Below are 15,308 nucleotides of genomic sequence, written 5' to 3'. Positions count from 1 at the left end.
AATGAGATAAGAATCCGATATCTCTGTTCAAACCAGGTCCCTCCATGGTTTTGAGCTTGGTGATAAGTTGCAATTCAGCCAAAGGATAAATGGACATAAATCTGACATCAGGAACCAGAAGACAGAAAAACCAGTAGGAGAACACTTCAATCTCCCAGGACATTCTATACAAGATCTCAAAGTAGCTGTCTTACTACAAAAGAATTTCAGAAATAGACTGGAAAGAGAAGTTGCTGAATTGATTTTGCCTGGCGTTTGAACTGTGTGTTTCTATCGGTTCCTGTCTGGCAAGAGAGCGTTCCTGGATTCCTGGAGTCTGGTTGTATCTGGCTTATTTAATTTGCTGATTTATTCAGCTTATTGCTTGCTTTTGATTTTTAGCTTTCATTTACTGCCTTATTTAGCTCCGTTTTGATTCTCCCCCTCCCCTCCCTCCCCACTCCCTTCCCCTACGGCTCGGCCTCGGCTGGGGGCGTTGGGAGTCCCCCCCCCCCGCACAGGCATCCCACTTTATTTAAAGGGTGCACCCCCCTTTAGATTCCTTTAAATTCTTTAAATTCCCCCCCCCCGCTTGCCTTGGCTAGCCTGCTGTGGCTCTTGGTGGGCAAGGGGGCCTTGGTACCCTGAGGGAGCCTTGGCTCCTGGCTCCTTGCCTGGCCGTTTTCCTGCTGGGGCTGGGCTGGGCTGGGCTGGAGCCACGTGGGTGGTTAATAGGGCTGTTGCCGGCTGAGGAGCATTGAGGCTGCTTGCGCTCTGCTGGGGGCCTCTAATTTGGCTTATTGGGGGCTGTGGCGTTTGCCGCCCCCCCTGGGGTGCCTGCGGGGTGGGGGTGCATCATTGGGAGGGCGCCAGGCCGTTATTGTGCCTGGTTTGCACGTTGCGTCCGCCATTTTAATGCTTGCAACCCCCTTTGCTATTAAGCAGAGAGCTGCTGCTTGTGCATTGGGGGGAGCGGTTTGAGGGGGGTTGCTGGGTCTTTAGGACCTTGGGAGGGGGTCCCCTCACTTGATTCACCTGGGGGGCCTCTAGTTTTTGTGTCCTGTATAGCGTTTGTTTTCTGTTTGCATCTGTTTTAGCTGAGGAAAAATTTTTTCCTGGCTGCAGTTTATTTCGAGGCTTGAGTGCTTGCAGCCAGTTTCTGGGCGTTTGGCGCCATCTACTGGCCACGAGTTGTTACTACACCTACAAATTTAATTGCCTTTTCCCTCAGCCTATATTGAAGTCCCTTGAACAGGCTTTGACTTTATTGTGTTGCCTGACTAGCTTATTGGGTCATTTTAACTTATTGGTTTCCTTTAATTACTTGATTTAATTTATATCCTTTTATTTAGGAATCTTAATTGATTCAATTGGATTATAATTGGCTTTGACCTGCGTGGGCTTGCTTTGGTTAAGTGAAAGGAAAAAACTTTTACTCCTTGCCTTTAATTGGAGGCCTGAGTACTGCAGCCTACTTTAGGTTCTCTATGCCATCGGCTGGCCTCAAGGGGGTTATCGCACCTTGTTAGTTTTGATACTGTTCCTTCCCAATAGATAGGGAATACATTGCTTGGCCTGCGTTTTGGGTTTCTTGCATTGTTTAATTGGCTTAATTGATGTCCATTGTTTAATTCAATTTAATTTTAATTCACGTTAATTTAGTTTTCACGTATTCTGGGTAAGGATTCTATTTGGTTGCGTGGGTGGGAGTTTGGCTTTGGCCTGCGCATTTTCCCTCTCCCCCCTTTTAGGGGGGGGGGCCGGGGCGTGTGCCGGGGTCCGGCCTACACCAGCCTGCAATACAAGTCTAACTGATTTCCCTGGGGCCTTTCAGAGGCCTGGGTGTCCCCAAATATTTTGCAGTTAGTTTTGCAGATTGGTTGGGAAGGCTCCAATATTTGAGGGGTGGGGTGACGCCGCCTAGTGGTTAAAGTGGTAATACGCACCCCTGTGTGATTCCACGTGTGTTTGCTTGTTATTCCAAGTAGTTAATAGTTCAGGATGGCGGCCCACCCATCCACTTCAGGGAAATCTAAGAGGGTCATTAAGGGCGCTTCGCAGAAGCTGCGTTCGCCAGCCTCGCAGGCAGCGGGTCGCGTGGAAGCATTCATCGCTAGCATTGCTGGTGACCCACAGGCCCTGGCCCAGCTTGGATCTGGGCTTGATGCCTTATTACAGAACCCGGCCTCTCATCCTGCCGCCTCGACCTCTGCTGGTTTACCTCTGGAAGCAGGGCGGGAGGCGGCGACTACGGCCATGCCTCCAGACCGGCAAGGCCCAGACCCTCTTTCTGCCCCCTCTACCTCTGCAGGTGTATCCCTGGACCCCGGGCAAGCTACGGTGGCGGCGTCGCAGCCTCTGTCCCCCATGGCGACCATTCTGGGACTGCCTGAGACCACCACGTCTGGGCCAGTTGACTCGTCGGATGACGACTTCGTGGGGCCTTCTGGTGTTCTGATGCCGAATGCCTCTTCCACTCCTATGGTGGTGCCGGCGCCCCCTCCCGTCAAACGACGAAGTGAGGGGAAGCAGCCTCGGCGCACCAGGAGGGCGAGGCAGGCTAAGGGCAGAGTAAGTGGGCAAGGGCAGGGGGGGCGGACGGGGGCCTCCTCTAATGTTGTTGTTTCGCCCGTTGCTCCATCCCAGACTCTTGCCGTCGCCTCGCGGCGCGAGGGGCTTTCGTCGGCATCCGGCGAGGAAGCCCTCCCAGTGCCGGCTAGAGCGTCGAGTGGCGGAAAACGTCGTCACAAAAGTCGTTCCAGGAGGCGGGCAAAGAGGCGCAAGGACGATACCTCGGCTTCGACCACCTCAGGTTCGTCCTCTAGCTCCGAGGGTTCTGATCACTCTATGGGGTTGTACTGGGCTTACGGGGAAGTGGATTCTGGCCTTCCTCGTTGGGCCTGGGCTCGTCGAGCGAATTCGCATCGTGCTCGTTATGGAGCTGTTCAAGAATGTCTCGACGGAGAGTTGGTCCCGGAAACCACGGTTTCCACCAACAGTACTAGGGATATTATTCCGGGCAGTCACTTGTCCTCTAAATTGAGGTCTAGGATATTGGATGGTAAATATGTAGACATTTTTGATTTAGCTCCACCAGAGGAGGTGGTCCCTGAGCAAGAAAACGCCCTCGTTGGTACTAAGAAGAAAGGCAGGGGGAGAAAGGTGGAGCGGACTTTCGAGCGTTGGCTCGATTGTTATCAAGTTTTTTCCGGGGTAGTAGTAGCGGCATATCCCCGCAGGGCTCTACACCTTATCGTGTACCAGTCCATCGTAAGGTCAGCATATAACATGGCAGGGGAAGCGGCCGCAATTGCTTATGATGAAAGATTTCGCAGGCGGGCGTCAAAAATTGACACCGCCCGCTTTGACAGGAAAGACTTGGACCTTTGGACCACGTATGTGGCTCCGTCGGTTTCACGGAAACCCGCCGAGCAGCAAAGGGCTAAGACCCAGCCTTTTAAGGCGGCACCTAAATTGCGCTGCTGGGATTTCAATAAAGGAATGTGTCAGCGCCCGCGGTGTATTTATGCGCACACTTGTGACCGGTGTGGCGGTAGCCACCCGGCTGTTAACTGCTATGCGGGCCGGCGGCCCTTTCGTGGGGGTCGGGGAGGATTCAGGCAGGCGCCAAGGGGTTCCGCCCCTGCCCTCCCCGCTCCCCCCGCAGCTTCCACATCAAAGTGAATTGCTTCAGTTAGCTTTTTCTCCCATTAAGTTACCGGCCCTTAAACATTGGTTAGCCTCCTATCCCAATATTGAGGCGGCTGCATATCTTCGGGATGGTTTCTCCTTCGGGTTCCGGATTCCGATAGCTTCGGTTCCCCTGGCTAGGAATCCTAGGAACCAGAAGTCGGTGAGAGAGATGCACGAGGTCGCAAGGCGGAAGGTTAATAAAGAAATAGCCCTCCAGCGCATGGCTGGTCCTTTTGCGTCTCCGCCTTTTCCCAATCTGCACCTCTCTCCCTTGGGAATCGTCCCCAAGAAGGCTCCGGGTGAGTTTCGGCTCATTCATAATTTGTCTCACCCTAGGGACACGTCCGTGAACGACGTGATCCCTCCGGAGCTTTGTACGGTCAAATACGCTTCTCTCGACCAGGCAATTAAAATGATCAGAAAGTTTGGGCCGGGGGCCTTGTTGGCAAAATGTGATATCGAATCGGCTTTCCGATTATTACCAATTCATCCGCATGATTTTTGGTTGCTGGGCTTTCAGTTGGAAGGCGCCTATTATTTTGATAAGGCCATGCCAATGGGCTGCTCCGTAGCCTGTGCGGCCTTCGAGCGCTTATCGCAGGGTGAGAAGGCTGACATGAGGATGTGGCTGGTATTCCTGGAGGAATACAATGGGGTATCCTTGTGGCAGGATGTTTTAAACCTGCACAACGATTTCCAAGTGCACTCCGATGCGGCGGGTTCCCTGGGATTTGGTTTGTTTTGGAATGGCAGGTGGTGCGCACAAAGATGGCCCCCTGCTTGGCGGGACACTGAAATCACGCGGGATTTAACTTTTCTTGAGTTCTTTCCTATAGCAGTTGCAGTCCATATTTGGGTTGACGACTTCAAGGACCGCCGCGTATGCTTTTGGTCAGATAACCAGGCTGTGGTGACTGTCCTTGCGAAACAATCTTCTAAGTCAACTCGGGTATCGGCTCTGCTGCGGGCATTCGTGCTGCAGTGCCTGCGTTTTAACATTATTTTCTCTGCGCGTTTTGTCCCGGGCGTGGCCAACGATATAGCTGACGCTTTGTCACGATTTCAGATGGAGCGCTTCAGGTCCCTGGTTCCAGACGCACAACATCAGCCGGAGATTTTCCCGGATCGTCTTTGGAACCTTGGCAGCTGCTAGTCTTGCAGGGAGTAGCTGCTTCTGTTTCCCCCTCTACCCTGCGGGCTTATCAAAAAGCTTGGACTGACTTTTTAACTTTTCGCAGTCAGTCGCTCGCGGTGGAGGGAGCGGCCCGCCCCTCTTCTTCCCAGGTGCTTCAATATTTGGCATACCTGTTTCACCTGGGAAGGGCTGCCAGGACCATAAAGCTCCAGTCTGCGGCCATTTCATTTTTCTCGAAATTGTTTTTTTTTTAATAGGGACCCTTGCGCCAAATTTGTGGTGCGTAAGGCCATGGAGGGATGGGGTAGGCTTTGTCCTCCCCGTTCCCCTACCAGGAACCCGATTTCTTTTGATCTTCTCACTAAAATGAGATTGAAGCTTAGGGTGGTGTGTTGGTCTAAATATGAGGCCCGTTTGTTTTCGGCCGCCTTCTCAGTGGCCTTTTTTGGCGCTTTGAGAATTGGTGAAATTGTAGGGGGTCAGATGCGTCAGGGGGTGCCAGGGGGTTTGCTACTCCAGGACATACGTCTGTCACCAACGGAATTGTTAATCACGATTCGGAGTTCCAAGACCGACCAGGCTGGTAAAGGAGCAGTAATGCGACTGCCTGCTACGGGGCAGACGGGCCCCTGCCCGGTTAAGGACGTAGCCAAATTCTTGGCGGAAAGGCCAGCTGGGGAGGGCCCCTTGTTTGTGCATCAGGATGGTAACCCGATGACTAGGCTGCAATTTACTAGAGTTATGAGGAAGGTGATAGCGGCATGCGGTTGCGTGGCCGCTAATTACGCTCCTCATTCCTTTCGCATTGGGGCCGCCACTACGGCGGCCCACTGGGGTATTTCGGTTGATGCTATTAAGGATTTGGGCAGGTGGAAATCTGCAGCGTATAGATCTTATGTTCGGAAGCGCTCCTAACTTTGTCGTTTGTTTTCCAATGTTTTCCCAGGGCTCGCGGACGTGCACATATGGATGGTGGGACATTCCATAGTCCATTGGGCAGGCCTTCGCGCTGGCCAAACGCCATTGGGTCCTCGACTTGGCCTTCCATCCAACATCCAAGTGACCTGGATGGGCAAGAGGGGCATGCGCTGGGGGGAGCTTCTCCCTTTGCTGCGGCGCAAAGCCCTCTTGCTCGGGTGCCCGTCCGCCCTGGTGATCCAGCTGGGAGAAAATGACATCCCCGCTGTGGACCCGTTATCTCTTCGCCTGGCTATCCTACGAGATTTGTTGGAGATAAGGACTTGGTTCCCTGATACCGTCGTTTTTTGGTCCCAAATGTTGCAGAGGATGCAATGGCGGGGTGATATTCCTCCTCTGGCTGGGGAAAGAGCTAGGAAGAGGGTTAACAGCGCAGCATCCAAACGGGTGTACGAAATCGGGGGGAGTTTGATTCGTCATCCCGCAATTAATGTTAGAGCCCCGCTTTTATATCGGGATGATGGGGTTCACTTATCCCCTGATGGGTATGACATTTGGCTGCGTGATGTGTCTGAGGGTTTAAAAAGTTGGTTAGGTCTCTGAGTGTTGGCGGCAAGCCAGGGCTGGCTTGATTGGCGGTTAGGCTTTTGGTTGGTTAATCGGTTGGTAGAGGGGGTGGCACACGGATGCCTACCCTCACCTCCGTTTGCTCCATATAGAAGTATTCCGTTAAAGGAATCTCGGGGCTTACACTCTTGTCCTTACCATCCCGCCATTGGCGGGAATGGTGGGCCCAATTTTAAGAGCAAGAGCCTTGAGGAACATTCTTGGTGAAGGTGAGGAGGGAATGACTGGGCGCAGCCACCTCCTCACTCCCAGGTATGTTTACTTGACTTCCATGCGGAAGTCGGAGCAGGAACTGTCCAAGCGGACAGTGGTGAGTCCTGTCCTATGGTGACAGCTGACGTGAGTCCTGCCACGTGGGCAGATGAGGTGAGTCCTGTCCAATGGTGACAGCTGATGTGAGTCCTGCCACGTGGGCAGATGAGGTGAGTCCTGTCCAATGGTGACAGCTGATGTGAGTCCTGCCACGTGGGGCAGATGAGGTGAGTCCTGTCCTAAGGGGACAGCTGATTGAGTCCTGTCCTGGATGGACAGATGGGGATAGTCCTTCTTTAGGAAGGACGAGTGAATAACCAAAAGCCTAAGCCAACACTCGGATTAAATTGTGTATTTAATAAAGTTGTGGCCCTAAATTATTTGCCAAAAACCAAACCATAATTCTGTTGTCAGTTGTGAGTTATTTAAGGTAATTTTCTGGGAAGCCTCGACACACAAAGCGCTTTATATCATATAATATAAAGCGGATTGTGGTAGGGCTGTTAAGAAATTTAGCTTAGGGTTTGGTTTGTGTAAGGCCACAGCTCATGCTGAGTAATGGGGGGCGTGTGTATGCAAATTCCTTGGATCTGATTGGTTGGTGGGGCCCCTCTTAAAGCTGCGTCCACCATTTTCTGGTCACATTTTTGCCTGGCGTTTGAACCCCTCCCACCCGCCCTTTCTTTCTTGCAGGTTAGCACGACATTGCTATTGCCTTCGGGGCCGCCTGTATTCAGGGGTCAGTAGGAATTTTTCCAATTGGCTGATTGGCTGTGCCTCTTGGTTTTCGCCTACTGCGCTAGCAAATTGTCACAACTTGTTAGGTTGGCGGTTAGGCTTTTGGTTGGTTAATCGGTTGGTAGAGGGGGTGGCACACGGATGCCTACCCTCACCTCCGTTTGCTCCATATAGAAGTATTCCGTTAAAGGAATCTCGGGGCTTACACTCTTGTCCTTACCATCCCGCCATTGGCGGGAATGGTGGGCCCAATTTTAAGAGCAAGAGCCTTGAGGAACATTCTTGGTGAAGGTGAGGAGGGAATGACTGGGCGCAGCCACCTCCTCACTCCCAGGTATGTTTACTTGACTTCCATGCGGAAGTCGGAGCAGGAACTGTCCAAGCGGACAGTGGTGAGTCCTGTCCTATGGTGACAGCTGACGTGAGTCCTGCCACGTGGGCAGATGAGGTGAGTCCTGTCCAATGGTGACAGCTGATGTGAGTCCGGCCACGTGGGCAGATGAGGTGAGTCCTGTCCAATGGTGACAGCTGATGTGAGTCCTGCCACGTGGGGCAGATGAGGTGAGTCCTGTCCTAAGGGGACAGCTGATTGAGTCCTGTCCTGGATGGACAGATGGGGATAGTCCTTCTTTAGGAAGGACGAGTGAATAACCAAAAGCCTAAGCCAACACTCGGATTAAATTGTGTATTTAATAAAGTTGTGGCCCTAAATTATTTGCCAAAAACCAAACCATAATTCTGTTGTCAGTTGTGAGTTATTTAAGGTAATTTTCTGGGAAGCCTCGACACACAAACGGCGTTTCCGTGCGCTGCTCTGGTTTGCCAGAAGCGGCTTAGTCATGCTGGCCACATGACAAACGGCGGCTCCCTCGGGCAGTAAAGCAAGATGAGCGCTGCAACCCCAGAGTCGTCCACGACTGGACCTAGCAGTCAGGGGTCCCTTTACCTTTTAATCTTACAACATTTGGCTTCCCTGGATAGCCCCCAATTTTAGTTTCATGTGAGGGGGGGGGACTTCTCTTGATCCACTTTCTCCCTTACTTGCCTTTTTAAATAAAAATAAAAATGTAACCATTCCTCACAGGGGTTCTAAGCCCTGATAGGACATGTTCAGGGCTTTTTTTCCCCCAGCCAGAACTCACCAGAACCCAGTTCCGGCACCTCTCAGGTGAGTGTCATCGTCATGATAAGAGAACAAGGGAGGCGTTCATGGTGAGTTCATGGTGAGTTCCAGCACCTCTTTTTTCTAGAAAAATAGCACTGGGCACAATACATGGCTGCTTGGCTGTGTTAAGCTTGGTAGGTCACACAAATACTGCATGTTTCTGCGTTGGAACAACCTAAATAAATTAACAGCACCTTTTTTTAGCACAGACCATTTAGTGGCCTAGATAAATCCTCCTGTGCTAGTATGAAATTGTCTCCTTTAGAGTACAGGCAATTCCTCAGGACACCTTTGCAGAGCAGGGATTTATTATTTATTTATTTGTCCATTTTCTCTGCTTGTCTCGGAGCTCAGGTACTCTGAAATATAAATGCAGCTTTGCCTGCCTGCCTCCCTCCCTCTCTTTTCCTTGGTTATTGGTTTTGTGTCATTGTCATTTTCACATGACTGCTTTATACCCTTGCGTGACCCCTGTGTTCAAACTGTTCTCTCCCCATCTTGTTTTCTTTTGACTTTCCTTACTGCTTCCTTCTCATCTTACATTGGCTCAGATTTCCGACACATACTGTTATCTCTGAACTTCTTCATTTTAGAAAGGCACAAGTGGTGTCCCCCTTCAAGTATAAATTAAAGGTCAGTTTTTTAAAATAAAAAAAAATCCTGCTTGGGTGTGAAACCCCTATGCACACTTTCTCAGGGGCAAGTTTCTTTGTGTCTAATAGGACTTCATAGAAATGTGTTCTATGCATTGCAGCCTTATTTCTCTCTCCCCCCCACACCACTTCCCTGAAAACTTGTTTTTTAAAAAAGATATAATAAATGCTGGGACCCAAATATTTACTTTTGTGCCCCCAACAGCTTGGGCACATTTGCTGGGATTTTTTATTACCTTCCTCCTTTAAATAGCAGACCCTCATGTCATGGCACAAATTGCTTGTGAAACACCCATTTCAGATGGGTATTTGCCATGCATTAAAGAACGCTGATGCAAGATATAACAAGCCCACTTGAGTACACAGAATTAGTTGCATGGGGAGGGCGGGGTATAAATATTTTATTATTATTATTATTATTATTATTATTATTATTATTATTATTATTCAATTTAATAACAAAGGCAAAATTCACAAGAAATCCATTTCCTTACCCACTTGCCTCTTATAGAACAGTATTTTCCCTCCCAAAGATAGAGGCTTTAATCTGCCAAAGGCCATGTCAACAAAAAGGGCCGATGGTGCAATATTTTTATTTTGACTTTATTTTGACTTTTAAACATCAGATTCAGTATTTTCCTTACATTGTCCACAATATATTTATCTGGAAGAAGTCTTGCTTGATCTACCCCAATGAACTGAGCTATTCTACTAGTTAAAGAAGTTAACAATAATATTGGCTGATAGGATTTAAATTGAATGGCATCTTTATCTTCTTTTACAAATGCAATTATACAAGTCATTTTTATAAATCAGAAAGTTTTCCTCCTTTCAAAACTGAATTTTATCTGTTTCTCAATTTTAAAAAAATTAATTAGGGCAATAGCAAATTACATTCCCAAGGTGCTCCATTCTTAATGTTTTTAATAACTTTTGTGCAACTCCTCCAAAAGTACTGGCTTCTTCCAGTCTATGCCCTTGTGATAATTTGGTCGTCGTTATTTATTTTAAATAACAAAGAAGACTCTCTTTAGATGGGATTATTGTTGTTCTTTTTTTTCTTATCTTATTCTGAAAAGAATTTTGTAATGGCTCCTGGACATATCAATTATGAGTATTTATCTCCCCTAGGACTTAAAATATAATTATGTTTTTGTTGCTTTTTCAGATATCTTCATACCATCACTCTAGGAGAGTTATTATTTCCTAATTGAAAATACCCTTGCTTAATATGCAGTTGAGCTTGATTTTATGTTTCCAACTAAGGGAGCAATCCTAAACTCACAGGAAGGGTACCTAAGGAGCCACAGGATGTTGCAGAACAGCCTGTCCATAGTTGGAGAGGGAAGCCCATGGTCAAAGAAGGAAGTCCGGCCTTCCTCCATTGCAACAATGGGCATGGATGCAGATGTGAGCGGTTTGGCGGTGAGCATTTGCTCGATTGGTGGTTGGGCATTGGGGCAATCCTTTGTTTTGAATGGAGAGGAGGCTGTAGTCTCCGCCTGCCCCTCCAAACGCTGGGTATCCTGTTAAAGGGATCTAAGGGGGGGTGACCAGATGGCGGTCCCTGTGGGGGTCACCCTATTAGATGTAAGTCTTAGGAACCCCCACCTGGATTGACCATGTGTCACTTCCGGCAGGCGGGCCGGAAGTATTTTGATTGCCCCATGCCCAAGCCAAACCTCTTTCATCTTCATCAATAAAGCTGTGGCCTGCTTTGACCCAAAACCAGTCTCTTTGGTCTCTCATTATATGGGTCGGGGATGGGAAGTCCGATGCCTGGTCTGCAAGCAGTTTATAAGAAATGGGTGGCAGGCATTCCAAATAAGAGCACATCTCTAAAAAAAAAATTATAAGCTATCATTACAGTGGTGGACAAGTGGGGTTGCATCACTTCTAGTTTGGCCCTTAAATTTTGACACTGCCACTTGAGAATGGAAACACTATGGGTAGGGACCCACAGAGGCCTTCCTTGGAATCCAGTGTACCCCTCTCCCACTGTTCAGCTTGAAATAAGCATTCGAGTGTGCTTGGCTAGGGAGCACACAACATGTTCTCTGATTTAAAAATGTGCCCAGGGGCCTAAAAAGTTTGGCAAGGCCTTCTATGATAAATGTCCCACCTACGTCTTGATATAGGCAGAATCTCACCCATGCAATGCTTTCCCTCATCCACTACCTTGGGATTCTTGGTGCATTCCCGTGCATTTGTTTGCTAGATTACAGTATTGCACTGGCTAAATCAGCTTATTAAAACATTTTAACACAAAGTACAGTTTGGGGATTTCCTAATGCAGGCATGGTTTGCGAAATTACTTCAACAATACAGGTTTTTTTTTATCCCTCCGCACTGCAATATTTCCCCGGACACTGCCAGACACAAAGGCACACTTCCCGTTTCAATTTAAAATCCTTGAGCATCACCAAGGTTGTTTGAAAGAAACGAAGTTCCGGTTAAGTAGCAGGCGTCTGCTGACTATATTCGAATCATCTCTAAGCTGCAGTCGTAAGCAAATGAACACCACAGGGTGCGTATTAGTGAGCAGAATGACAGGTGGACGAAGTAGCAGTGAAAGGGGGGATAAAGACTGCAATCCCGTGAACAGTTGCCAAGAACCAAGTTCCACTAAACAATGTGGGAAGTACTTCAGAGGGAAGAGGATCAGGTTGCATGTATAATTACTCCTACCATCCAGTTTGGCGAGTTAGTGTTACGCCTGGTTCCTTGAACCATAGAGATGGAAGGGTCCTAGAGAGGCTACCTAATTCAACCCAGCAGCCTTGCTGAGTGCAGGAATTCCAAAGCTAGAGCAACACATCCATAAGCTCCAGGCAACCTCTGCTTCAACATTTCCAGAGAGGGCAATTCCAGAGAGGGTGGATTTAGGGCAGTGAGAGAGGTGAGGTTGCACTGGGTGGGTGCGCAACTGAGGAGGGTGCCTGTGATGGTATGTGGCTAGGACTATCATGAAGGGGCACTGTACTTCTGAAATTGCTACACTACTGGAACAAAACACATTTAAATTAGTGAACTGAAGTTAGTTCATGCCCATTAATTTCAGTGGGTCTTCTCCGAGTATAGCTTAGTTGGATACAACCCATGGTTACTTCAATCTGACATAGTTTTTAGTCCTGACAAGAACTGTGCAGCTCTGCAACTGGAATGCTATTCAGCTCATACGTACAAGTTTTCCTCTCTTTTTTTCAGAAAATGCTGAACAAAACTTAGGATGGTTTCACACACCAAGCTGTGGAGAGAATACTAAAAGCTTGCTCACTTTTTTGGGGGGGGGGTAATACAGTACAGATCATCTGATACATAGACTTATATTTCCTTTAAAATCTATTTTAAATATCTCACAAAGTAGTCATGTCTTCTGGAAACCACTTATGAGTCACAAAATGCAGATCTTTGCACATGGAGAACAATAATGGAGAATGGTAGGTAGCTGTGTTGGTCTGAGTCGAAACAAAATTAAAAAATTCCTTCAGTAGCACCTTAAAGACCAACTAAGTTTTTATTTTGGTATGAGCTTTCGTGTGCATGCATGATGTATCTGGTGAAGTATGCATGCACACGAAAGCTCATACCAAAATAAAAACTTAGTTGGTCTTTAAGGTGCTACTGAAGGATTTTTTTTAATAAAGGAGAAATAATTGCTGCAGGAGAACAGCCAGTAGCCAAGCAAGCTTTAAGCTACTGTAATGGGAAAACACCTCATTATAGTCATTTTTGAGAAATCCCAGCATGGCCCACATCACAGCTGCCTACACTCCATTCCCATGAGGATCCTATAAAACACGGCGCATCAGGAGATCCCCTCATTGTGCCATGTGCTTGTTGGCTAAACAGGGATGGTTTTGTTGCTTAGCTCTGGCATTATCCAGCTCTGCTCTCATTATGTGTACAATTTACTAATTCTGCAGTTTCTCTTAGTCAGGCTAGCCATTTGACAAACAGTTCTGTTCACACTAATGCAATTCTTTTCTGTAAGTGTACAAGCGAACAGGCAATTTTAAAAAAAACCAACGCATTTTTTTTCTTATATTCCATGCTTTGTTTTTCCCAATTCATATTTCAAAGAACTTCCCAGATTATGCTTCCAATGAGGGCTCTTTCAAACAGCCAATTTATTGAGCATTCATCCAGACTTGTTTGCACTACGTTTGCACAGAGGTTAGACTACAACCAGTGTGTTTATTGAGCATTTGCTTTGATTTGTTTGCAAGGAGGTTATACAACAAGCAGCAATCATTCTGCATTCTTCCTGCGTTTACTGGCAGGGTGTTTGTACATCTTCCAATTCATCATCAGTTTGTTCCACACTTTTCAAGGCATTTCCCCACCACCAGAAGCAGCCCATCCCATTTTGCCATCTGAGGCAAAACAGGAAGGTGCCACCACTGACTGCACCCTTCTGAAGCCTCGCTTATCCCAAGGTTGTGTGGTGGCTTCCAGAGAGATCTCACAGGAAGCCACTGCAGCTGCGTAACCCCGGTGGCAGCAGGGAAGAAGAAGAAGAAGAAGAAGAAGAAGAAGAAGAAGAAGAAGAAGAAGAAGAAGAAGAAGAAGAAGAAGAAGAAGAAGAAGAAGAAGAAGAAGAAGAAGAAGAGTTTGGATTTGATATTCCACTTTATCACTACCGGAAGGAGTCTCAAAGCGGCTAACAATCTCCTTTCCCCTCCTCCCCCACAACAGACACCCTGTGAGGTGGGTGGGGCTGAGAGACTTCAAAGAAGTGTGACTAGCCCAAGGTCACCCAGCAGCTGCATGTGGAGGAGCAGAGACGCGAACCCGGTTCCTCAGATTACGAGTCTACTGCTCTTAACCACTACACCACACTGGCACCACCCCACAGGATTTCACCGCCCGAGGCGGCTGCTTCAGCCTACCTAATGAGTGGGTCAGCCCATCACTTTCCCAGGTGCAAAAGTGCACTTTTTCAAAAGTGGATTTTTATTTTTATTTTTTTGCAGAGCAGTTTAATCCACTTTAACTGTGTGAATTTTAATTTTCCAGTAGGCACTTCCATCCCTCTGGGCAGTCTGGAAGCTCCCAGAGATTACATACTGTATATCTTTGGTTTATGTCAAATTTAGCTGTGTTATTGGCCAGCAGAGCTGCCTTTCTTAGAAACAGACTCCAGGTGCTTCAGCTAAAATCAAACAGGAACAACTTAATTTAAGTACAATATGGTAGCCCTGCTTCTTCTGTGGCCTCTAAGCCCACACTGGCTTCCTCCATCCACTCACCTCTACAGTTAAATTCCCCCTCACTGTACTTCCCCTTGACTCAGGATCTAAGTATATACACAGAGCCTATAGTGAGGCAGACCTCAGCTCATATGAGTCTGAAGTTCATAAACGGGTAATTCCATTCCACAATTCTGAACTTCTCCACCGTCACTAATGGGTAGCAGGAAGTAACACCCGGGCACAAGGCTTTGGGCAGCTGTTGCAGCTGGGAGGCAAACTTGAAGGGGAGTTCGCTTGATTATCCTTCAACCTGGTGCTAGAGGAGACTCTTGAGAGTCCCATGGACTGCAAGAAGATCAAACCTATCCATTCTGAAGGAAATCGGCCCTGAGTGCTCACTGGAAGGACAGATCGTGAAGCTGAGGCTCCAATACTTTGGCCACCTCATGAGAAGAGAAGACTCCCTGGAAAAGACCCTGATGTTGGGAAAGATGGAGGGCACTAGGAGAACGGGATGACACAGGACGAGATGGTTGGACAGTGTTCTTGAAGCTACGAACATGAGTTTGACCAAACTGCGGGAGGCAGTGAAAGACAGGAGTGCCTGGCCTGCTCTGGTCTATGGGGTCACGAAGAGTCGGACACGACTAAACAACAACAACAACCTTCAACCTGGAGCCTAAAGAGGGGACAGAATTGGGCTTGGAGGACATTCACTCTGTCCAAGCTCCACTGCCACCATCAGGGAGGAGACTCTCCTTCGCATTTAAACAGATTACAGGTGTGCATGGATTGGCCTTGCAGGGTGTTCTTCCTCTGAAGCCAATTACACAATCTCCCCGCCCCCAAACACCTTCACTGGTGAAATTTAGTGCTACGCACACAGTCACATTTTGTTCTACAGAGCTCCATTTGTCCCTTGGCTGCCGCAACTCATTTTATGCCTTGCTTTT

General features: G+C 48.0%; 2 protein-coding genes across 42 annotated transcripts in view; one reads left to right on the top strand and one right to left on the bottom strand.

Moving 5' to 3' along the window:
- RIMS1 (regulating synaptic membrane exocytosis 1) overlaps window positions 1-15,308 on the bottom strand; it is a 235,258-nt gene that overhangs the window by 162,693 nt on the left and 57,257 nt on the right. The window lies entirely within an intron of this gene.
- On the top strand, window positions 255-8,078 carry LOC148686211 (uncharacterized). The gene is made up of 2 exons (XM_060280167.2): window positions 255-2,791; window positions 5,754-8,078. The coding sequence occupies exons 1-2, from the start codon at window positions 1,981-1,983 to the stop codon at window positions 6,326-6,328; spliced, it is 1,386 nt and encodes a 461-aa protein (XP_060136150.1). The 5' UTR covers window positions 255-1,980; the 3' UTR covers window positions 6,329-8,078.

This window comes from Zootoca vivipara, chromosome 3 (genome assembly GCF_965207765.1).
Source record: "Zootoca vivipara chromosome 3, rZooViv2.hap1.1, whole genome shotgun sequence".
NCBI lineage: Eukaryota > Metazoa > Chordata > Lepidosauria > Squamata > Lacertidae > Zootoca > Zootoca vivipara.
This window is presented reverse-complemented; position numbering and strand designations above follow the sequence as displayed.

Excerpts from the sequence above, each read along its gene's own strand:
- LOC148686211 (XM_060280167.2), top strand. The coding sequence starts at position 1,981 with ATGGCGGCCCACCCATCCACTTCAGGGAAATCTAAGAGGGTCATTAAG. Across the intron at positions 2,792-5,753 it reads CTCGGCTTCGACCACCTCAG|GGCTCGCGGACGTGCACATA; the intron begins GTTCGTCCTCTA and ends ATGTTTTCCCAG.